This window comes from Neolamprologus multifasciatus, chromosome 13 (assembly GCF_963576455.1).
Source record: "Neolamprologus multifasciatus chromosome 13, fNeoMul1.2, whole genome shotgun sequence".
NCBI classification, from domain to species: domain Eukaryota; kingdom Metazoa; phylum Chordata; class Actinopteri; order Cichliformes; family Cichlidae; genus Neolamprologus; species Neolamprologus multifasciatus.
In genome coordinates, this window is record NC_140451.1 from 7250883 (window position 1) to 7275260 (window position 24378).

The 24378-nt window shown below is 38.8% G+C and overlaps 2 protein-coding genes across 2 annotated transcripts; one reads left to right on the top strand and one right to left on the bottom strand.

Annotated features, from left to right (window-relative positions):
• The first annotated feature begins 2790 nt into the window (after window positions 1–2790).
• On the top strand, window positions 2791–9888 carry haao (3-hydroxyanthranilate 3,4-dioxygenase). Its single transcript, XM_085182545.1, has 10 exons — window positions 2791–2958; window positions 3144–3222; window positions 5542–5625; window positions 6634–6740; window positions 8206–8295; window positions 8382–8425; window positions 8500–8645; window positions 9398–9466; window positions 9549–9631; window positions 9767–9888. Exons 1-10 carry the CDS (start codon window positions 2870–2872, stop codon window positions 9837–9839), a joined length of 864 nt encoding a protein of 287 aa, XP_085038671.1. The 5' UTR covers window positions 2791–2869; the 3' UTR covers window positions 9840–9888.
• A 3184-nt stretch (window positions 9889–13072) lies between these two features.
• LOC146504957 (transmembrane protein 229B-like) lies at window positions 13073–17544 on the bottom strand. Its single transcript, XM_085182547.1, has 2 exons — window positions 17053–17544; window positions 13073–15100 (listed from the first exon to the last, which is right to left on the bottom strand). The coding sequence occupies exons 1-2, from the start codon at window positions 17099–17101 to the stop codon at window positions 14619–14621; spliced, it is 531 nt and encodes a 176-aa protein (XP_085038673.1). The 5' UTR covers window positions 17102–17544; the 3' UTR covers window positions 13073–14618.
• Between the last annotated feature and the right edge of the window lie 6834 nt (window positions 17545–24378).

The window sequence follows — 24378 nt, forward strand, 5'->3', positions numbered from 1 at the left end:
CCCCGCTTAAACAGTTTTCATAAAATTAAAAGTACATTAAAAAAATATTAATTGAATTGTAATTGATAGACGCGTTCTGACTTTATGTACAGTCTGTCTACAAAATAAATACTGCGTAACTGTTGTATTGGGATGATATTTTATTACCTTTGTGACCACGAGGGGGAACCGTCTCACAGAAAAAAACAATAAATAACAGATGCAACAAAATATAGCTTTAGTTACAATAACTAGATAAATAAAAGTCTTTTCTTTCTTTTTTCTTATTTTGTTTATGGCATAGAGTTAAGTCAGACTTTCACTATTTGAATAAACTGGCAGAAATTCCTTTAAAAGCATCTACAGCGAGTTTAATATGTTTTTGGACAGTGGTAGTTTAACTTTGTACACCTCTGCACACCAGCACGATGGATTTGAAAGGATAAAAAAAATGTGCCTTAAGTGTAGACGCAGCTTTTTATTGAGTGGGGTTAACAGAAGTAGTATAACCTTGTTCCCAAGCTCTTTTTTGGGACAAAATACATTTTTACTGTCTAAAACATTCCACATGACTGTGTGCACTTACACGTCTTCATTTCTCTACATTTTGATAAGTTACCTAAAATTTAGTTTCAACAGCAAAATCTGTTTATGCTCTCGATAACTTACAGCATATACTTTTTTGCTGTATATGTTTAAAAAAATGGGAGCTACTTGTAAAACTGTCATTTCAAGTTGGCCCACTAGGAGGTAGGTTTTTACTTACTAAATATCTATGAACAGCACTTGAAGGACTTCTTTGTTCATATTCCACTGAGCTTCAAATTTCTGATGTACTTGCTGCTCACTGGTAACTCATAATTCCTCAGCAAAGAATATATTAGTCACACAATATAATACGATAAGGAAGAAGCAACTGCTCTTGTGATGAATCTTGCTCTACATATCTTGGCAAGAAAACACTGAAAACACGACAGAGCTTGCATCAAAAACATTGTCAATAGTATAGTTAATTGTTTTGTTTTCATAATGAAGGTTAAGTGATTACCAGTTGATTAAATGCCTTAACTCTAAGCACACTTTGTACAGCAGATATGATACTGAACAGATTAAATTACCGTTTTCACTTCAGTTTTCTTTGTGGTGGATGTTTTTGTGGCTTTATGTAAGCTTGGCTGACTAAACCTGACTCTTTTTATTGGTCAGTGTATTGTTTGCCCATGACCAAATATCTCACACAGACTTTCATCTTCACTCATCATTGATTCTCAAAAGTTAGTAAACCCTTTAGAATGTCATCTGCTGCGACCTGTTGGGGTTAGGTTCAGAGAAGCTCTTCCGCCTTGGTTGTAATGATTATTCAGTTACTGTTTCCTTTCTACCAGCACAAAGCAGCCTGGTTTTTCTCCCCTGACCTCTGGCACAAACAAGGCATTTCCCCCCAGAAAAGTGTTGCTTTCTCTTATTTGGACCATTCTTTGTAAACTTCATAGATGGTTTTGATGCATTCTCAACCATCCAGGAAAATAAATCTCCAAAAGTTGATTCTGTTCATCTGGACGTAGCGTTTTCTGGGAGAAACGTTTCATCACTCATCCAAGTGACTTCTTCAGTCTCAGCTGACTGCAGGTTTCCCCAATCTTATAAACAGTACATTTGCATAATGACTGCAACCAGCCCACTGAAGGGACAATGGGCTGGGAGGTCAGGTCCTTAATCATAATTATGCAAATTGTCATGACCATTGATCAACAACCACTGATCAAAACCCACTGATCAAAGACCACTGATCAATGGCCATGAGTACCATTCACAGAGAGTTGGGGAATGGCTGCAATCACAGCATTGTAAGATGGCGAAAGATGTACCCTTAGGCCCCCTCCTCGATTCAGAGATGGTCTTTCCCTTTTCACGTAAATGGCCTCCTTGACTCCTTGAGTGATGAAACGTTTCTCCCAGAAAACGCTACGTCCAGATGAACAGAATCAACTTTTGGAGATTCATAGATGGTTGTGTTGGAAAATCCAAGTAGATCAATGTCTTTTGTTGAATCATGTTTGTACACCCATGTTTTTGGTAGCTTGTGCTGATAATGAGCCAGAATGGCCTCTGGTCCCTCTCTTCTTCAGGCTGGAGGATGCAGCATCCATCCATCCATCCATTCATCCATCCATCCATCCAGAAATAAAATAAAAAGTTTGATTGGTCTGAGTGACCCCAGGACAGTTTTCTGGTTCGAAATGAGCATACAGGTCTGATTTTTAACTTTTATGCTATCTTGAATTTTAAGAAGGTGCTAAATATTTTACATGTTATACACAATTCCACCCCCCCCCCCCCAAAAAAAACAAACAAAAAAAAACACCACTGAAAAAGCAGAGAACTTAATTTTATTACGTGAATTGGTAACACACGATTTAAGCAAGTTTTTGTTTGCTTGTTTTAAAGTCAGATCAACCCAACAGTACACAAAATGCACAATAAGTGTAACTTGTGTGCTTTCACTTAAATAAAAATAGAAAATTAAAGGAACGGACTTTAATTAAAGGTTGATGGAAATCCAACCAAAATATACAACCACCAATGAAGCAGAAAACTGAGTGAGAATAATTTTTTTACCTCAGCTAGACCTCAAATACCCTTTGTACAGCGTAGGCCGGGTGAAAACTGCTCCCATTGTGGCGTTGTGCATGTTGCAAAGGATTCCATTTGGTCTGCAGGACAGCATTATGTTACTTATTAAACAACAACCTTTAACCCTTGTGCTCCACCCCGATTTGTTTACTCCCACTTCTGCATTTTGGACTTTATGTGTCCTCTTGCTTAAAGCAGTCATAACAGCAGACAGAGAGTCCCAGAGGTTTCATTCTGCAGCACAAATCACATCAAAATGAACAGCAGTACTCTTCAGGTCAATGTGGAACACTGGATTGCAGAAAATCAGAATGCTTTCCTGCCTCCAGTGTGCAACAAACTCATGTAAGTAACACGTTTACTCTTAGCTACACTCTCACTCTTTATTCTTTGCAAATGTGAATTGAGTTTTGTAATTATTGAGCAATGTGTAATTTATGCGGCAGTTTGAACACTTGGGATTCAGACAGTTGAACTGCGAGGACACGCAGTGCATGCACTGACATGATTTTAATTCCTCTTTGTCTCAGGCACTTCTCCCAGCAGCTTGTCATGTTTGTCGGAGGCCCTAACACCAGGAAGGATTATCACATAGAGGAAGGGGAGGAGGTGAGAGTTGGACTAGTCTCTTTTTTCCCCTCATTCCAGCAACACACATGGACCATGGAAGCAGAAGAACCTACAATTTAATACAAAAGACAACATTAGTTAGCTTCTTACAGTTTTCTGCAAAGTTGCTTCATTTGTCCTTTTAGGGCCAGTTCCACCCACGTGTTGCAGTGCTTGGTTAGGCTGTTTTGGCCAGCTGCTGCTACTGGCTTTCCTTGCTTCTGTGTCAAAGTATAAAGTGTGTCAGCTGACAGCCACTTTCACAACATTAAACATTCACTGATACTAAATCATGACTCTTGGATACCCTTTTTAGTGGTGTGGTCATTTCTGACATAGTCTAAAAATACAGATCTTTTCTGTCTTTTTCGACAGTTACTCGTGATTTTTTGCGAAAGCTGCAAGCTGCTTCTGCACATTCAATTTTAAACTTTAAAACAAAGTTGTTGGCTTTAATTTAAGTTGGTTCATATTAATTAAAACAAAGCATCACGAAGGGCCGCGGTGGGTGTTGACGCAATGTGATTTCTGCCCAGTGCTCTGAATGTTAAAGTGAAGAAATTCAATGAAGTGCAGGTCAACGGCGGGAGTAACTATGACTCTCTTAATATAACATAATTATATGGAAACTACAGTTCTTGTAACAGAGTTTGTGTTTAAAAATAGAAAGGAAGAAAGATTAGATTAGAAATGCCATCCAGTAAGTTTTGATGCGCTTGGCAGATTGTGGAAAAAAAGAAAAACAAACCCACTAAATGCCTGAGCCAGTCTGAGGAATCTGACTGTCAGAAATATTTATGCCATAACACAGGAAGATAAGCTTCTGTTTTGGCTCATGAATGTTATTATTATTATTATTTCTACGGGTTTTCTTCTTTTGATTTTAATTGAGGCTGATTATTTGATTATCCATACATTTCTCTCTCAGTGACTCTCCTCACTGAGAGAGAAACGTGTGCCTACATCCTGGAGACTGTTGTCGTGCTTCTTGCTGAACACCAACTGCATCACACTCAATCAGTTGAATCAGAGTCACGTATGAGCTCTTTGTTTGTAAATCTAAACATGGTGTTTGTTCAAACAGGCCATGAAGTCAAGGTCAACTGCAGTTCCAAGAAATGCCCACTCATATCAGCTGAAGGCTCGAGTGATACAATCCACACATCACATATATGGCTATATGTGGTGCTCTATTTAAGCTGCTTTGACAGTTGCTACACATCTGCAAGCCACTTTGCCACCCGCCTCCCTTCCATCTGCTCCTTTCATGCTGTATCTGACTTAGTAACTGTCATTTTTTTTTCATTAAAGCCTGTTCTATTAGGGTCCTACTGCTGCTCTACCCACCTCTGACCTTTTAGTTTTCATGGATGAGCAGGGTGTTAAATATGCTGCTCAAAAATTTAAAGGAAGGTGATATGTGGACACTACAGAGGTAGTTCTTGAGGCAGTTGAACTCCTCAAGGATGACAGAGCAATATGTGGCATTGCCATAAGGTTTGCTGTGTCTCCCAGCACAGAGACAGGCAGTTTTTCTAGGAGAGCTGGACAGGGCCACGGAAGGTCTGAGTTGCTCTTCATACCCACCCGGCATCATGTGGTGAGACATTCCAGGCAGTTCATTGAGAATGAAAGAATTACCACTTACTGGCCTCCATGCTCACCTCTGGGACCATCCGATGCCACCAGGTTGCACCTCACACTATCCAGGAGCTCAGTGATGTCCCGGTCCAGACCTTCTAGGACACCATCCGCCATCTCAATAGGAGCATGCCTGACATTACCAGGCATGCATACATGCTCGTGGAGTCCATACAAACTACTGAGGACCATTTGATTGATTTGCTGCAATAAAATTTTGGTAAATTAGACTAACCTGCTGCATTGTTTTTTCATGTGATTCTCAGCATGTCCTCTCTAGGTTAATAATTGTGATTTTGATCAATCAGTGTAGGATCTTTTTGTTCCTAACATGAAGCACGGAGTGTCTACATTTCTGCCAATGGAAATACTTTTGACTAAAGTAGCTGAAAGGATTCACTGCCCTTTAAGAAATATCAAGAAGCTAAACATAATATTGACATTTGATTCCTTGCATTTGGGAGCCTCTGTGTTATAGCTCCCTCTTGGTTCTTTCAGTATTGATGTACTACATTATCCAGACTGAGCCTTGACTGGTTGGTCTGAGATGTCTTTATGTTAATTGTGACTAACCGTTTTTCACAACTGAAGTATCTGCTGATGCCTGCAAATAAATATTTATAACATGTATTTAACCCACTGCCATTCTTCGTTTGTCTTTCTCTCTGTATTAAGTAGTTATTCTACCAGGTGAAGGGGGACATGTGTCTGAAGGTGATTGAAAATGGTAAACACAAGGATGTTCACATCAAAGAGGGAGAGGTAAGCTCTAAACTTTTACTGTATGTTTCTGCTTCGTACTTTGCTGTGCACAAATACACATTCATTCATTCAGATGGAATTTAACTGTAAAATTGCATAAAACATAAAGAACACTTTTTAAAAAAGCATTAATTAAGCTGTTTATGCAAGAGCAGCTGCAGGATTCTACCTCTGGATGGGTACAGAGTAATTTGCACAGATTATTATTTTTAATACTTGTGTGAAAAGATTAAGAAAACAATTCCCAATCCATCATTATTAATTGTGAAGCCTGAGACAGGCCGTCTTTTCACTTAAACAAAGAGATTGTAATTAAATATCAGATGAGTGAGAAAGAGTGAGAGAGAGCGGCAGAGCCACTGAACTTTACTGAAATTTTCAGCTCGAACAACCATTTATTCTCCACATTTTTTATACTTTCAAAAGAAAATATATTTGATGCATTGACTTGCATGCTGTAGATCCTGAAGTATACTCCTCCTGTGAAAAGGAGGAAGAAAACCTGCGAAAACCAATTTGTTAACAATTGGGGTTTTTCCCGATGACACTGGTGTAAATATCTTTTAGACATAAGGAAGTCATACAAGTTCAGTAACCCATGTCACAACCTGAGCCGTCTACAGCAGCGCTCAAACAAAACCACATTTAGTAACTGAAGATAAGACCTAAGAAACTACTTCTCACAGCCAGTCGGGATGGGCCCAGGTCTCTTAGGCCCCCCACAATGTAGTGTGTTAGCTCTAAATTTGTAGTAAGATACTTTAACAGAGAACATAGAAATTATTTGGTCATCTTTCAAAACAGGAATAAAAAAATATTTTATACATAATAGTGAAATGCTGAGATAGACAACTGCACTAAACCCTCCTGGAAACTATTTTTCTGCTCCAGTTCCCATCGCTCTCTGCTGATTAGAAATAAGGAAGCGCAGCAAGCTTGTGCAATAAGCTTTATCTCAGGTGAATCTTCTTCACTGTGCATTCCACGACTTTTTGTCTCAAATTCTAGATGTTTCTGCTGCCAGCTCGGATCCCTCACTCCCCCCAGAGGCAGGCTAACACCGTGGGCTTGGTGATGGAAAGGAGAAGACTGCTCACTGAAACCGACTGCCTGAGGTTCACTGCTGTGGCAGTTTTGATTTTATAATGGTCATAAACATGACAGGACACTTAAAAAGAAAAGATTCTTTGCCCTCATAAACACGAGGCAATAAGTTTAATTAAAACTCAGCTGACATAAAAATAGGTTTTTCAAAGATCAGTAATGAAACGTGTGGTATAAACTGTAAACCAGTTAAACATATTTTATTTGACCAGATTCGACGTAAACTTGAATGTTTACCTTGTAAGTATGTAACAAATTTACATTTTTACAACAAATAAAATCAAATTCAAATCTGACAACATAATCAAATTACAGCAGCGTTTGGGGATTTAACAGTCCCTATGTCAGTTGGAGGGCCAGGAGTGCCAAAATCATTAAATAAATACACAATTAAAGAATTAATCAATTGTGTCAATAATTAATTAAAATGTGAAATAAATACATAATTAAATATATAATTTCATTAATTAAACGTGTCATTAATTAATTAGAATAGGAAATAAATAAATAAATTATTACATGTTTTGAATAAAATGAATAGGCAGTAAATTAATTATTTATGTAATTAATAAATTCTAAATTTTATTAATTTAGTAAACATTTAATTAATTATTTAATGGTATTGCTAATTAATTCATTCTGGGACTCCTGACCCTCCATAAATCACAAGCCGGCTATACTCTAAAGCAGGGGTGTCCAACTCCAGTCCAGGCTTGTTATCAGGCCTTTGCCAACCTTGATGCCATGCTGAGGAGGTAATCCAATCATTTGATTCAGCTGTGTTGGAGTCGGGCTGCATCTAAAAGCTGCAGGATAGTAGCTCTGGAGGGCTGGACTTGGACACCCCTGCTCAATACTCTCCTTACTGTCTGTTTTTCTCTATACAGGACCATAATTTACTAACTAGACAGCATGCTGTATTAAGTAAGACTTAAAACTACACTCATAAAAATGTATTCCCAAAATGTATGACTTAAACTACTTTAATTAATTAATCAATTTTCAAGTACAAGCAAGAACAAAAATAAGTACAATGTAAATGTCTAACTTTATCGAATCTGGTCAAATAAAATTTATGGGACTGGTATACTTCAGATTATACCCAGCACATTTTGCTTAATGATTAATTATTTAAACAAATAAACCTTTAATGATATGTATTTACACCACCGGCTACATTTTTTATATATAAATGATAAATGTTAAGTGATGCCTTGGATTTAATTAAGTGGTTATCTTCATCAGCAGCTACCTTGTTCTGTTTTATTGTAGGGTCCTACAATAGATAAATAAACATTTTATTGAATTGAGTCTTAGATCTTAGTGAAACACATTTGTTTTTGGACCCCCCCCCCCCCCCCCCACACACACACAAAGAAGCAAACAAACCAAAAAAACAAGACACCCCCCCTCCCAAAAACCCAAAAAACAATCCTGTAAACAGATTTTTATGTTAGCATGTATTTGTGCTCTCAGGTACTATGTAGACAACACCACTGACATCCTATTTGAAAAATGGTTCTACTGTCAGGATCTAGGAACCGAGCTGGTGCCAATAATCAAGGAGTAAGGCATCTTTTCATCTTTACAAGTCATATTCAGATCATGCTCTTTCTTTTAAGTATGTTGACTTGACTGTATTTTACTTTCAGGTTCATGGCATCCAAGCAGTACAAAACAGGAAAACCTGATCCAAGTGAGTTGTTCAGAGGAAATTGTAAGTCCCTATAAACTTTGAGCTGGTGTCATTGTTTATTATTGGATGGATAGATGAAGTCTTCAGGGAACCTCCTTTCCAGCTGAACACCATGAACGTGATGATGCCCTTCTCCTTCAAAGACTGGCTGGAAAAACAGAGGCCGTCTTTGGGGAATGGCAGGCCCATCGACATGTTTGGAGCTCAGTTTGAGACTGAGGTAAGAAACCTAGTGTCAGGTAATGATCTTATATGAGATGGTTGATCAGGGTTTTTTTCAGCCATTTTCAGTAAAACATTTTATTTAGGCCTGCACTCACATATAGTTACAATTTTGGTTTTCATGATTTCTTTCAATTGTGTTTTTTTCCCCAAAGTGGAATGATTGCACAGCATCTTTAATTAGTTACAAACCCCCCCAAAAATGTCTTAAATCCACGCAGGGTCAAACGTGTACAAACACACTCAAATATAAACATGCGTTCACTTATTTCTTTTAATAAGCAATCTTGAAGGTTCTGCAGTGTCCTTTAAGACCAGCTTCTTGTCAGAGATCATGGTTGACTGCTGGCAATGGTTGTTTCTTTTTGCACTAAGTAACTGTAGATTGCAAGATCACACCTTAAATAAATATTTGTAAGTACAGGTTTAATGTGTGTGCCACCACAAGAAGACACAAATTGTCTCCCTCACATGAGAGGGTATTGGCTCGGACTTTCAGGGACAATCCAGGGGCCACAAAGACACAAGCCTACCCTGAACTGGAAACTACTGGAACAAAATTACATGCCCACGATGAGTGTCTGTAAACTTCTGACCACAACTGTATGGTACGGTCTATCCGGCAGAAAGGATGTTTTGATACTAAAAGTACAAGTCAAAGGTATAATTATTGTTGAAATAACAGGAGACTAGACGTGTTGTAGATAATGATAGTGATAAACAAGACTCTTTTTACTGCCTCCCCAACAGGCGATGGTGTTCGGACCTGGACTCACAGAGATGACAACACCCCAAACTGATGTGTGGGTTTGGCAGTTGGTATGTATGCAGAGTCTGTCCCAACAGTCTGTCCCTGGACGCGCATGTAAATCTCCCTTCCTCTTCTACATCTCTTTCTTAGGAGGGATCTTCCACAGTGACTATGAATGAGCAGGAGTTCAGTCTTCCTGCAGGAGACAGTTTGCTCATTCCCGAGCAGAGCCAGTGAGTCAATATCAAGTTGTCAGTAAATTACAAACTCTTTCACTGAGTGTACAAATTATTGGATCAAAAGTGTTGAAAGTGAACTCTCCAGGGTTTCCAGTGTGGTTTTACATGCAGTGACTTTCTCTGTTGTAGATACCAGTGGCAGAGAGCTGAGGGGACTGTCGCCTTGGTTGTGATCCAAAACCCAGAGAGGAAGAGACCTTAAGCATCAACCGTCAAATCACACCTGCATTGAAACATATGCTGGGAGGCGAGCACGTATTATTTAAATGAGCTCGAACAACTGAAAGTATTTTATGTATAAAACAAATACAGTAAGTAGCATAGACCATTTAGTAAGGGTAAACAGTATTGATAAACAATTACAAAATGATGCTATTTTCTCGCATTCATCAATCACTACATGTAATTTTATGCGAGTAAAATGCATAAATAAAAACATCTCATGTCTGAGCATTTGCCCTTTCCTTGTAAGTTGGCTGTTACTCATTTCTGCATTTCTAGTGGCTCTAATGACTTAAAAACACACGTTTCAACAGGTATCGGGAACATAACATTGTTGTCAGATGAACTTTTCCAACGAACTGCTTCATAGCCGCCTACATGTTTTGTGTAGTTTCTTACAAAACTGACATGTAGAACCTGCTGCTGTAATAAAATTTGAATAGTTCCAGATGCATGGAGGTGAACTGATACAGCGAGCTAACAGGAATTTGACTCCTTAGCAGGCAGTCTGTTCACGTCTGTTCACGTCAACCAGCAGACTGACAGTTTCGGAGCCAAACCCAATGCTTTGTTTGGATTTTTGTAACCAAAATAATTCTGTTTAATAACATTACGGTCATATCTAGTGTTAGTTTTACAATTACTTAAAAAACTGAATTTGATTACTTCCCAGTAAAAAGTAATTTGTTATGCTGCTTTTTGTTTTTGTTTTTATATTTCTTTCATGTTGCTCAGTAGCATGTCCTGAAATACACTGTGACATAATTACCATGTATGAACCTTAGGCTACAGTCCCAGATAATAAGATAAATCCTTTTCTTAAAAAGAACATTTTTTCTTTTAAGGTTACATTTGAACACAAAACAAAGTGGAAAACCACCACATAGACTTCAAAGTGTTGCCACTGTGATTCTAACTTGAATGCTACGGCGCTCTAAGCTTGACTACTCATCACTCGCTTTGTTACATGGTGATAAATAAGATGTGTCTCTGCTGGCTCTGTGCTGGCACGTTGCTTGTGTAGATGTCTGCAAAGACCTGATGTTGTGTTAGCAGTACAGTGTGGCTGTTTCTGTCCTGGACACAATTTGTACTTTACCATCACCCTCCTGTGTTTTTATGCAATGAAAATAAAAGTAATGTTGGTATTTCCACTCCTCCGTTGTAGACTGCTCCACCCTGTCTATTCCCTGCACATCTTAGTACAACTGCACAACTGATGGTGAATGCTACTGCGCTACGTCCAGTGCAACTGCAGGCAGAAAACAGAAAACCATGTTTCATATTTTTCTTTCCTCTCGTCATGTAGAAGATTGCAGGAACATTACATTGCTGTGTTCATAAAAAAACTATTTTATACAAAAATAGATGTAAAAACTAATTAATTTAAGCATCACAACCCAAAATTTTCATATATTTGTAATATTAGTAACCTCTATGTCATACCCTTTCCCTGGTCACCAAAACAGTATGGAGAAATTTACAAGGAAAATTTGATATTAAAAAAGACACAACAGCAAGTGTTTTAGGCCTAAAATAAGGCCTTAGCAAAGCCTTTTCCTTCTGTTACCCTCATTGCTGCTGTGAGATTTTCCTATAGATTTCAACCAAATTCATTTCTTAAAATGTCTCTGATTTTTGTTGTCTCACTCACTTTTCTTTTGTTTCCTCCCCCCCGGATAGCAGAGGATGATTAAAATGAGAAAATTAATTACAACCATAAATGAATATAACTTCTTGCTCTGAAAAGTGAGTAAATCTTCATGTAAAAATTATTTATGGATACTTTTCTTTTTACTTTTCTTACTTGTAGCTGTGTTAATCAATGCCCTCAATCATTAAATACTCCTCAATCCAAGCATGAACTCTAAGTCACATCTGTATTAGAAAGCGCTGTCCTGCTCACTGAGAAGCATTTCATGGACTAACACATAAAGACTAAATGATGTAAACCCTGCAATAAAAGTGATTAAAGAATGTGAAAACTGTACTCTCCCATCAGATGTAATTGTATGTGAGTGCTGAGAGAAAATAAATAAATATCTATAGAAATAACATTATGTGCTTTCCTTGCAAGATGACTGTCACTCATAAACTTCAGTCCCAGCGGCTGAAAGGACTTAAAAACACAAGTTTCAACGAGTATCAGGAACGCAGCCTTGTTGTCAGATGACACTGCTGTTAGGTGCCAACTTCCGCTTGCCAGATTCCTATTTAATCATCACTGTTTAATGGAGTACGGGATTTCCCCCAGTACTGCACAAATGACTGAAAATGAGTTCAAAGCATATTTGGCTGTGAGATGCTAGTCATAATTATCGATGGCACCCAGACTAAAAAAACAAATACAAATATTGTTTTAATGAACATTTTCTGAATTGTTTTCACTACACTTTTCCCATGGACGTGTAAGCTATAAATTAAGATCCAGGAACGTTGCCCTGCAATAAAACGTTCCAGCTAGGTGGGACAATATTTATTAATAAGTAATGGGAACTATGGGTGTGGAGCTTGCTGCGCTGGACATTTCTGATTGGTTGAGTACTTGTCTTCTGCTTTTCAACCACCTACATTTGTCATGTAGTCTCTTACAAAGCTGACATTTAAGAACTGGTGACACTTTATAAATCAGCAGTGTAATTAGCCTTCAGTCGACAGTCTGAAAGAGCCTTTCAATAAAGATTTGAATTGTTCCAGATACTTTGGGGGTGGTAGTGCGTTAGCTTAATGATGTTATTGTCATATATGAAGATAATTTAAAGCCCACTTATTAGGTTTTGTCTACTATTTTATTTACCCCCAGTGCTGAATTTTGAGCTTGTTTGAATTCAGAATTTTACTGCTTTAGGTGCACCAGCAAAAAATGTTACCAGGAAGGCACCAATCACAGCACAGACAAATGTACAGGGCTAAATGCACAATGTGTTTTTGACTAACTAGTTTCTGGTCTGACACTTACTTTTCAGCATTTAGCTACATTTGTGGACATTTCCTGTTTTTTATTCTCACTGTTTGTTTAATATTTGCTCCCATCTACTACTTTGCAGGACGCTTTGTCTCACGTTATCTGTGGAGACTTAAATAGGCCGGTGTCTTGTCTTGCATAGACAGAGCGTAAATCTATGTTTGCCTTTGTGTAATGTGCATAAAAGTGCTGAACCATGTGTGCTGTTATCAGTGTTGGGGAGTAACGGAATACATGTAGCGCCGTTATGTATTTAAAATACAAAATATGAGTAACTGTATTCCGTTACAGTTACCGTTTAAAAAGGTGGTATTTAGAATACAGTTACTTTGTTGAAATAAATGGATTACACGGCGGTACTTCCTTGTTTCATATTGTGGCGGGTCAGGCCTGTTTGGGTTTTGTTTGACAGCTATGTTCTGTTGTTCCAGGTGGCAGCGTTACGGTTGCCATGGTTACAGGGTGACGCTCTCTCTGTTTCCTGGGTGAGAGAGGCCTTTTTGTTGTTGTTGTGCTAAGCTAATAGGCAGAGTGCTACAGGTATAGCTCTAAAGAATGTAGCATCATAGTCAGTGTAGTCCGTGCTGCAGGGAGAATGGACTGCCATACACGTTATGTGTCTGTGAGCGATGGAGGGAGAAAAAGGAAAAGTACGAGCTGTCATCGAGCAAAAACGGGAGCTGGAAGCATGTAAATATAATAATAACCACTGCAGCCAAGAAGAGAGCCTGACGAGCCCAGTTGTAAGTAAGCTATTAAGACTCGACTGTACACTGTGTTCGTGTTTTCCTCCAAAAACAATAAGTTCCTTTGGAGCAGCCTTTCAATGCCTCTCTTTGTCTCTCGCTAGCAAAGTTGACCCAGACAACAAAGTAAAGCTAGTTTTCAGCTACGAGCCCGACACAGAACCCACCGTATTAGTCAGAGGTCCCTTTACTACGGTTCGGAGCCGCGGACCTTCAGTAACAGTAATAAATCACAGCAATAGTACATTCACGTAGTTGTAAACAGCATGATAATATATTAAGTAATCCAAAGTATTCAGAATACGTTACTCTCATTGAGTAACGTAACGGAATACGTTACAGAATACATTTTGGGGCATGTATTCTGTAATCTGTAATGGAATACATTTTAAAAGTAACCTTCCCAACACTGGCTGTTATTGTTCAGGTTTTTTTTAAATACATACACTAACTTCCTCATTGCAAGTACAAGCTGTTTTAAACAATCTTTTTAAAGGATGAAATATTGGAGAGTTCCTTGTTCGCTTACGTGCATGTATTTGGCCTTGAAGCTACAAAGAGAAGAGCATTTATGTTGCATTGAGAGAATAGATTGCTGGAGTTTCTTCTACTTTCAATGAGGCTAAACGTTTAAAGTAAAACTGCTTCTTAAAGCAAAGATATAAAAAGGTGAGTGTTGACTGTATTAAGCGAGTAATCCTTTGGGAAAAGATCAAAGGATTTAAGAAAGCTGGCTTCTCAATAGTTCAAAGCTCATTGTTGATCATTCTTTCTGTTTTTTATTCACTTTACTATAAAACTACACCTGCTGTTTCTTCATAATATTTTATTTTTCCAAGTGTCCAGGCTAATTCATATCTGTGGCTTTGTGTAGAGACTTTTTGTTATCTTATTTTCCAAAATCAAGACTACTCCTTTAATGTACTTTCACAGTCAGGTTTATTATACTGCTAAAAACAACAGAATAATTACTTTCAATATAATTAATATGAAATTAATTAATTAAGTGTTTTGGAAGCACATGAGTCCAGATCGTCACAACAGCGGTTCAGTTATGCAGTCTTATTCTTAAAGTGTGCCTGATCACATGCTGTTCTGCTATATATGCAGCCACAGCCCAGGGAAGTGCATAGTCCAGAGTTATCAGTCCTCTCAGGTTGTACCTATGGCCTGAGTAGTCCCATGGACAGGCTCCCAACAAACTAAGCCCCACACCCCAGCTGAACTCCCACAGGTAGATGAAAACAGTGTAGAGCACGAGCCGCACAGTCAGTGGGTGATTCTGAGCGAGCATCAGGGCCCTCAGCCTCTCCATGAGATAGATTGCTGTGGCATACATGGGCAGCGCCCACAGACTGCTGTGGCCTGCCAGCCTCCTGTCCTGGGTGCTGCACCAGTCCCACACAGCAGTGAAGGCCACCTCGCAGAGGCAGCCATGCAGCGCATACACGTAGAGACGAACAAGAGCAGAAACAGGCCGAGCAGGGCTGCTGCCATGTGGTTCTGCTGGGGAGTCATTTTCAACAATCCCTGTCAAAAAGAGACAGAAATTACTGGATGTTTTTGTCTTTTCTTAAACTATTTAATATGTGTAGTTTTCTAAATAACTTTTCAAAGATTTTTAATAGTTTAGAGTAAACAGATTAAGCCTGGGCTAATAAATGATGAGAATAAATTAGATGAGTGCTCTCATTTCTTTGCTGTAAATATTAAGGGCATCCAGATATTTAGCTCAGCTTAGCAGTAAGACTGTTCAACTGATTTCTCTCTGTTTTTGTAGGGTTTATAATGCAAAGTAACTCGAGGTGCCTGTTGTTGTGATTTGACAGAAAAATGTAATTGAATTCGGCACTAGTGCTGTCAGAGGTATAAACTTCTATTTGTTTCATTTGTTCAACAGTTCAAATATTAAAAAAGCCGTCAGACTATTTCTTTGCCTGGGGCACCCTTTTCTTAGAGTTTTCTGTCTACCTGTCAAACTAATAAATTCAGTTCACTTCTAATGTTTACTGTGCACAGACAAGAATGACTTTGACAGCCAATTGCCCATGAAGTGTTTTTATTTGAAAGAATTTGTACAGAATAAAAATAAAAATTATAATAATTGCTGACTTTTATAAGACTTTACGTTAGTTTTGGGTTGTGTCAGACTAAACCCCCCCCCCCCCCCCCCCCCCGTCTCCAGCTGTTCTACACTGTTCAGTCAGCCTGTAGGTTGAATGTACAGCATTACATATATTGTTATTGTATCTTTATTTCAGACATAAAGAGCAAACCAATACATACACGTACACGAATATATATGTAATATGTACACACACACACACACACACACACACACACACGTATGTGCTACATGGACTGAAATGAGGTTTTAGAGGAAGATGCTGCCTGGTCAGAAATATCACTGAAAATTAATATTTAGGTGGTGAAACAAATTAAATGTAAAATATGTTGAAGTAAACATCAGAAAACAATATTTACAAAATATTAACTTTAGCTGAGGGTAACAGCTAGCCTTAATTAACCAAAGTTCAAAGACTATAGTTTAGTTTTCACTTCCTATTTTCTCATTTTTTTGTGGAAGGTTCAAGCTTTTGTATTATAAATTTTATCGAGATGATTTACATTTGTAAATGTTAATACAACTATTAAAAGCCCAACTTAAAAAGTTTACTGATTTCACCAAACTATTCTGTGCCACGTTTTTGTCTCATAATGTCTCTGGATTATGGGTTATGTCTTTCACTCTTTTGTTTTTCATGGATGTAAAGTAAGATGATCAAAATCAGAAAAAAATGAAATGATAAATTACTTCAACCATAGATGGAAATAGCTTCCTGCTCTGAAAAGTAATCAGATTATTTACGGATAAAAGTCTGTTTTAAAGACATTTTCCTTCCTTTTAATTACATTATTCAACACTCTCTTTCATGAAATTGTAAAGTCTAAGCAATAAATCCTGTTTTCATAATTTCTTGAACCGGTGTCGAAGGCTGTTAAGTCTATTAATATATTAAACAGCGTGTTTAACATTAATCTACCTTGCCAGCATTTTCCTGTACAGATAAAAAAAAATCGTCAAATTTTAAGAGAAAGAAAATTTTGTTGAATTTGTTCCTTACATTATTACAAGTTCAAAATGAATTCACTCGCTCATTCTCAGGCCACGCAGCACAGCTGACAGGCTCTCGTGTGGATTAACAGGCTAATAGCCCTACTTAGCAAATTAAAGGCTTGGAGTGACTTGAACAAGTTTTCACTTTGCTATAAATATCAGCTAGGCGACTTTCACGGTCAGTTATTTTCCCCAGTCAATACAATCAGTAATAATTTACCATCTGTACAGAATTGAACTCCATCACTTTGCTTCTTCACTCAGTGCAGAAGAAATAAAGATGCAGTGGCAGGTAGGACCACCTCAAGTTTTTTCTTCTTCAGTCATTACACATTTTAAAATGCTATTAGCAGTTATAACTCACCTTGATCGTTACCTCGCATTCGCCTCACATTGAGTTTACTCGTCTCCATTGCTTGTCGGCATATGGGTCTCTGTGCCTTTGTAATCTCTTAGCTCTCTAGTGTGTGTGTGTGTGTGTGTGTGTGTGTGTGTGTGTGTGTGTGTGTGTGTGCATGTGCTTGGGTCTTGGGCTAAACATTAAGCTGCTCCATGTTATCAGAGTGAGACAGTGATGTCCCTGTCACAGGCTGAAGCTGTGAACTGAGGGAAAACTCAGGAAGCAAACCTGGACCACCTGAGCAGTAACTGTGTGTGTGTTGTGTGCAAATCCTAGTATTGATCCCACAGTGGCTGTTTGAGTGTTTTAAGCATACAATAAGTGAGCGAAGAATTGTATCGATGAGTGTTTTCAAAGGGCAGACACGGAAGCGCCATATAATGCTGTATCTGAGTCATGCAGTGGGTCAGATTGGCGGTTATCAGTGAACTACAGTACCTAGGTGTGTCAGAGAAGCCAGTCAGAAATCATATTAATAGATCAGTTTAATATTTACAGTATATAATCAGCTAAATTAAAGAATGGCACTTTGGTTGGCCAGTCCACCACTTTTCCCACCTAAGACACTTCAACAAGTCTGAAGCAGATTGCCGTGAAATCCAAAAATTTCATTGTTCAGTCATTATTTAGGACACATTAATTGGGCATTTACCTTTAAAATGATTAGTAAAGATTAGCGCAATAACACAAATTTAGAAAGTGAACAGAAAAAACAATACACCAGACACCCAGTACAGACTAATACGTTTGGTCCAAGTACAGCCTACATTCAAATAGCTTTCAATATTTTCATAGTTACATCATATTCAAATGTATTGTATTTATTTGGTGTGCATAAAAACCTTTCACCGTCCTCTCTGTAGCTAGTTTATGCATTTATTAGTTTATTTAGGGAGCTGAATGGCTCGGGTACAGGGGAGAAATTTATATGATGTTATTATGTTTTCTTTTCTTATTATAGAAATAAGGAAGTGGATTACGCTCATTAATCACTGACACCAACTGACATGTACACAAAGATGCCAATATACAAATAAACACATATGGTACAAATATGGAAGCGAGCTCTTAACAGCCTGGTTTCACACATGCATAGTATACACTGCAACCATAAAGTGGGTCTGAGAGCAGATGTCAGTCCTGACGTGGTGGCGCTGCTTGCTTGTGTGTGTTTGTTTTATGTGTACGCTAATAAAACAGTTGAATGAATGGCAGCCGTCCAGATCAGAGTCCAGTGATTCTGGCAAACACACAGCTGACATTTTATAGTACGGCATGAGAGCAGACGGGATGAGTGAATTCTGGTAGATCATGAAGTCAAGTATGGTGTAATCCAGGAAGATCAACTGGTCTCAGTGTCAACCCACATCAGTTGATGGCTTGATTATTCTTCTATGCGTCAAAAAGAGGTCACACTATTTAAGCCGCTTCAGTCTGACTGTGTTTGCTGTGCATCTGCGAGCTGCATTGCAACCCACCTCTACCCTAGCTCCCCCTTTGATGCTGTGTCTGACTCAATCATCACTATATTTGTTTTCAATGTTGCCTGTTGTGCTCTGTGCTGGGGTCTTGCTGCTGCTGTTCTTGTCTTACACTTCCCTCGTATGTATGTGGAAGGGAAGGACCCAGATCAGAGCAATACCAGTAAATATGAATTCCTGCAGATAGAGATAAAATCATCCTTTGACAGCAGTGGCCCCTGGCTCATCTGAAGAGAAGACAAGATCAGTAAGTCCCATAAAGGTGACTCTGTTCATCTGGATGTATCATGATAACAACCAGTGATCAAAGACCATGATTAATCTTTCTGAGCACCATTCACAGAGAAATGGGGAATGGCTGCAATTAGTCTCAATTCAGAGATGGTCTTTCCCCTTTCCTTGACCTCACAGCCCATTGTTTGTCAGTGGTGATCGCTCCAGTCATTATGAAAACGTACAGTCTATAATTATGGTGAGGTAGTCGGGGGGGGGGGGGGGGGGGGGGGCTTAGTTTACAACTAGAGGAATGAGTGTGTTTCCAAATTAACCAAAAATAAAATAAAGTAAAATAAAATTACACAGGTTTGAAAATACACTGCTGAGGCAGATTGGTTTCAATATTAAAATACCTTTATTTGAATACATTTATAGAAAACAGGAAGAGCAGGAAGAGTTTTTTAAATGGGCTGACTGCGTTTTCGCAGTCCACACTGTGACGTGAAAACGGCATTTTCAAATGTATCCACTTTGGAGAGTTTTTTCAAAGAGTTCAGTTTTCCTTGACCAAAAACGCTGTCTCAGTGTGGACGGAAGGCCACACTGAGACAGCGAAAAAGATGCATTTTCAAACGAAAAAGTATTAGTGTGGACATGGCCTGTAGTACTGCATTGTAATGGAAAACCAGTCAACCTGAGTTGAGTCGGGCGAGCCATAGTGAGTCGATTCGAGTAGTTACTAATGGAAAAGGAACTTTAGCACCAGGCTCATTGCTCACAGTCAAACTAAAAAAATCTACTCCAAGCATACAATAATAAAAGACACACACTTTTAAAAGAAAGAAAGTAAAGTACACAAGCCTAGGAATTTACACTCCACAAGCAAACAGTTGCCTGCACGATGATGGCGTTATGACATTTGATCTAGCAACACTCCAAAAAGGTGCTCTCTGTGGCGACTGGAGCAAGTCAAACGTGTAAGTACAAATATCAGATGCAAGTAAACACCAGCAAAATAAACGGGCAAGAGATCACTCAAGCCCAGCTATGTTTTATTCTAATTTATAGTCAGTAGCAAAATAATGCCAAATGCTACTCACCCCAGAATTAAGGACGCTATATCAGTTGCTGGTAGTAGTGCAGCGGCCCTCTCCACGACGGCTGGAAATAAGTAAGTCGGCCAATCTGTAAACAGGACAGCAATAAGCCACTATACCACTTATTTAACCTTTAAAGTGGATAGGAGGATACACATACGGCCTACCTGTAACTGTTGTAGAGCCTGATCGAAAATAAGTGCATTGGCGCCTGATACTGCACTCACAAAAAGCAAAGAAGCAATTAATAGGGAAATGAAGCCTGCATGGCCTTATACCGACAGTCGCCACCCTGCAATTAGAGTGCAGGAGTGTTTCCACTCAACCCAACCTGAACAGCAGCCAGAGAGAGAGCGAGCGAGAGAGGTGGAGAGGGCAGAGTAACCCATCTGGCTACATTAGGTTGGGGAAACCTGCAGTCAGCTGAGACTGAAGAAGTCACTTGGATGATTGATGAAATGTTTCTCCCACTGAAAACTCTACGTTCAGATGAACAGAATCAACGTCTCAGATTTCCTTACCTGGATGACTAAGCATGCATCAGGACAAGTTCCAGTAAGGGGAAATGATGTTTAAATAAGATCCAACAGAGCGATCAAATGGGATGCAATGACATAAATCAGGATGAGAAACAATGGAACAGAATGGCTCAAGCTCAAAGGCTTCATTACATTAGTGATCTCATGAGTCAGACCCTATTCATTGCCAAACCCCACTATCATTTGATCTCAGATACACACGTTGTATCTTCAACTGTGGTAACATGAAAGTTGAGAAACTAACATGTTATCAAAATCTGTTGCCAAAAACACTTTTGTCATGGTTCCAAATAGAGAGCATGCCTTCAAGACTACTTTTTGCCATGTTGACACAGAGACAGTTTGTAAAAAAAACCAAAACCCTAAGATTGATTGGGCCAAAAGGTATCGAGGTTACAAAGAAAAATGCAAAAAAGAAGATTTGTTTTTTATGGTCTCTGGAATTGCTTTTTGTCCATTACTAGATGTAAAAGATGCAGTCATTGTGATATTATCCATTGATAAGCATGTTGGCCGTTACTATTTTAGTGCTTTGAAACCAGAGTTGATAAAAATGAACAGATCTGAGTGAAAGGGACACTGTATGCTCATAACACCAGAACTTGTCAATCATAAACCCCCTAGGGCAGCCCCGGCCTATAGTATAGCCCATTTTATCATCTGTATTGTGGTTCTTAATGAGGGTAATAATGTCAGTCAGTAAATAAGACTTGAAAGTGAAAAGGAGGAGAAGGGTTGCTTTCTCATAGACTTCTATACAATCATGCCTCCAGCCAGCATTTAGTAGGGTTGCAGCAAAGGACAGTGGGCAAATACATAAACAGTCTCTATGGGCCCTCATCCTTTCTTGATCTACAGGGTGGGCCATTTATATGGATACACCGTAATAAAATGGGAATGGTTGGTGATATTAAAGTCCTGTTTGTGGCACATTAGTATATGTGATTTACTTTATTCTTTCATGAGTTATTTACAAGTTTCTGACCACTTATAAAATGTGTTCAATGTGCTGCCCATTGTGTTGGATTGTCAATGCAACCCTCTTCTCCCACTCTTCACACACTGATAGCAACACCGCAGGAGAAATGCCAGCACAGGCATCCAGTATCCGTAGTTTCAGGTGCTGCACATCTCGTATCTTCACACCATAGACAATTGCCTTCAGATGACCCCAAAGATAAAAGTCTAAGGGGGTCAGATCGGGAGACCTTGGGGGCCATTCAACTGGTCCACGATGACCAATCCACTTTCCAGGAAACTGTTCATCTAGGAATGCTCGGACCTGGCACCCATAATGTGGTGGTGCACCATCTTGCTGGAAAAACTCAGGGAACGTGCCAGCTTCAGTGTATAAAGAGGGAAACACATCATCATGTAGCAATTTCAAATATCCAGTGGCCTTGAGGTTTCCATTGATGAAGAATGGCCCCACCATCGTTGTTCCCCATATACCACACCAAACCATCACTTTTGTTGTTCCAACAGTCTTGGAGGGATCCATCCAATGTGGGTTAGTGTCAGACCAATAGCGGTGGTTTTGTTTGTTAACTTCACCATTAACATAAAAGTTTGCCTCATCACTGAACAAAATCTTGATGTGTCTTCATTAGTGACAGTTTTCTTGTGTCCATATTTTGGCAAATCCAACACTGAACCAGTTTCACGAAACTTAGCAAGCAGTTTGCTAACTGTAGCATGGGAGATGGATGGTCTCGTAGGGTGTCTTGCATTGAAATCTGCTGCAATGACCCAGTTACTGCGTTCACCAGATATCAACATAATTTCGATCCGCTCCTCACGTGTTAAACTCTTCGACATGTCAATGACTGTGAACAAAGAGAAACTTGTAAATAACTCATGAAAGAATAAAGTTAGGTTGAAACCAAGCACACCATTGTTTTTCTTGTGACATTACCAATAAGTTTGATGTGTCACATGGCCCTCTTCCTATTGAAAAAACAAAAGTTGTATCCAAGATGGCCGACTTCTAAATGGCCACCATGGTCAGCACCCATCTTGAGGAGTTTGCCCCCTCACATATACTAATGCCACAAACAGGACTTTAATATCACCAACCATTCCCATGTTATTACAGTGTATCCATATAAATGGCCCACCCTGTAGATCTCTCATGTATCCTTAGATGTTTTTGTCTTTTCAAACAAATAATTGATTTAACAACTATACACAACAATCCGTAGTGGTAACTAGAATTGCCAGTAATCAGGAAATCATATGACACATATAAGAAAAATCTACGATACATCCATGTTTGAACAGTTTGAAATCTCTTCACATTTCAGCCTCACTTCATATTATAGTTTACTTTATTGTAGAGTTTTGCTTGGAGTATCAAGCTTAAGAGTACACGATTTTCTTTATTTAAGGATGATTGAGTGTGATATGAGTATAATATGATTTATGAAATGTTATATGCCTGTTACTGTTTTCAACCTGATTGTGATACCCAAAAAGATAAGTTAAAAGTAAGTAAGTAAAATTTTATTGGCCATATGCTTTCAACCTGTCAAATGCCAGAAGATAAAACCAAATGTTAAGCAAAAGAGACCACTGATTTCCCAGATCTTAAGCTCAAAGGAAGAGAGACCTGCTCGGGATGTACAGATGTTCCCCAATGCTTGTTCTTGTCCATGGAGAGCTCTAGAAGGCAGAATCTTAAAATGCTGTCTGTGTAACTGAGTCACTGCATGCTTTGAGTAATTGGAAAACTTAGACGACGTCACAGCAGCATTCTGAACAACCTGATTCCCAGGAAGTTTTGCTTAAGACAAATAAACAAAGACTGTAATCCAGACGTGATGAAATAAATGTATGAACAACAATTTCCAGTTCTCAGTATGACACAATGGGAGTTTGTGACTATTCCTTAAGTGATAAAAGCAAGAGTCTGACTTGTTTCCGGTGAGCCGGGATGGGAATAGCACTGTTAGTAATGGCGTTACTTTTTTCAGTAACTCTAATGGATTACTATTTCTATCGTTACAACACCGTTACAGTTACTAACAAGAAAATGCGTTGCGGATGTGTTACTTTTTCAACACACAGACGGTTGAAGCTGTCTGCTTTATCTTACCGGGACCTAGCGGGGCGAAACAATCACACAAGTGCTGCTGAGGAAGCACGTGGCTGAGGAAGAATAAAGTAGTCATGGTAAACCGATCAGATGACATACCAACAAGATGCTATGTCAACCCAAGGAAACCCTGATTATCCATGTTTGTGTTAAAGTGTGGACTTCAAACTTTATACCAGTTTATAAATTGTGTTGATAGGCCACGTAAAACCAGAGTTATGATAAAAAATATACGCAATGTTTTTTTCCTGAATACATCTCCACTCTTTCCTATTGGTGGAAAAATGTACCATGTCGACCATTAAAAAAATGAAATAGCAACATGGCATTTGGTTGTTTAGGAAGAGGAGGAAGTTTCAGGTGTGACGACGGTGAGAGAGAGAGAGAGCGAGTTTTGAGAATTGAGAGATTTGTGATGTTTAGCGTGTTTGCAGTGTGTTGTTAGTGTATTGTGTTGTATATTTAGTGTGTAGTGTAGTGGATAGTTTGTGTGTCTGCTGAATGTCACGGGTGCTGCCAAAAAGCCACCAAAGCCAGACGCCGTCTGTAGGTGGAAAACAGGAGTGATACACTTCCTGCTTTCATGCCTGCAGGTATCAGGCTTGTGATGTTCTCCTTTATTTTACAGTGGACAGAAATGAGTTGTTGGAGTGGCACAAATAATTTGTGTGGCATCTTATTTGATGCAGAACGCCTGATTGTAATGTAAATAGTTTGAAATAGTCAAAAAAAAATGCCTTGGCTGCATTTTTAGGTAAGTAGCTGCATATAACTGTGTTGTTTGCAAAACGTGTGCATAGGTTTTGAAAATTTACAATTTATATTTGCATTTCAAGTTAATGATTCGTTAAACATTTTTGTAG

Coding starts and splice junctions, on each gene's coding strand:
- LOC146504957 (XM_085182547.1), bottom strand. CDS start 17,101: ATGGAGACGAGTAAACTCAATGTGAGGCGAATGCGAGGTAACGATCAA. Junction 15,101..17,052: donor AATGCGAGGTAACGATCAAG/GTGAGTTATAAC, acceptor TCTTTTTGACAG/GGATTGTTGAAAATGACTCC.
- haao (XM_085182545.1), top strand. CDS start 2,870: ATGAACAGCAGTACTCTTCAGGTCAATGTGGAACACTGGATTGCAGAA. Junction 3,223..5,541: donor ACATAGAGGAAGGGGAGGAG/GTGAGAGTTGGA, acceptor TGTATTAAGTAG/TTATTCTACCAGGTGAAGGG. Junction 9,632..9,766: donor CTCATTCCCGAGCAGAGCCA/GTGAGTCAATAT, acceptor TCTCTGTTGTAG/ATACCAGTGGCAGAGAGCTG.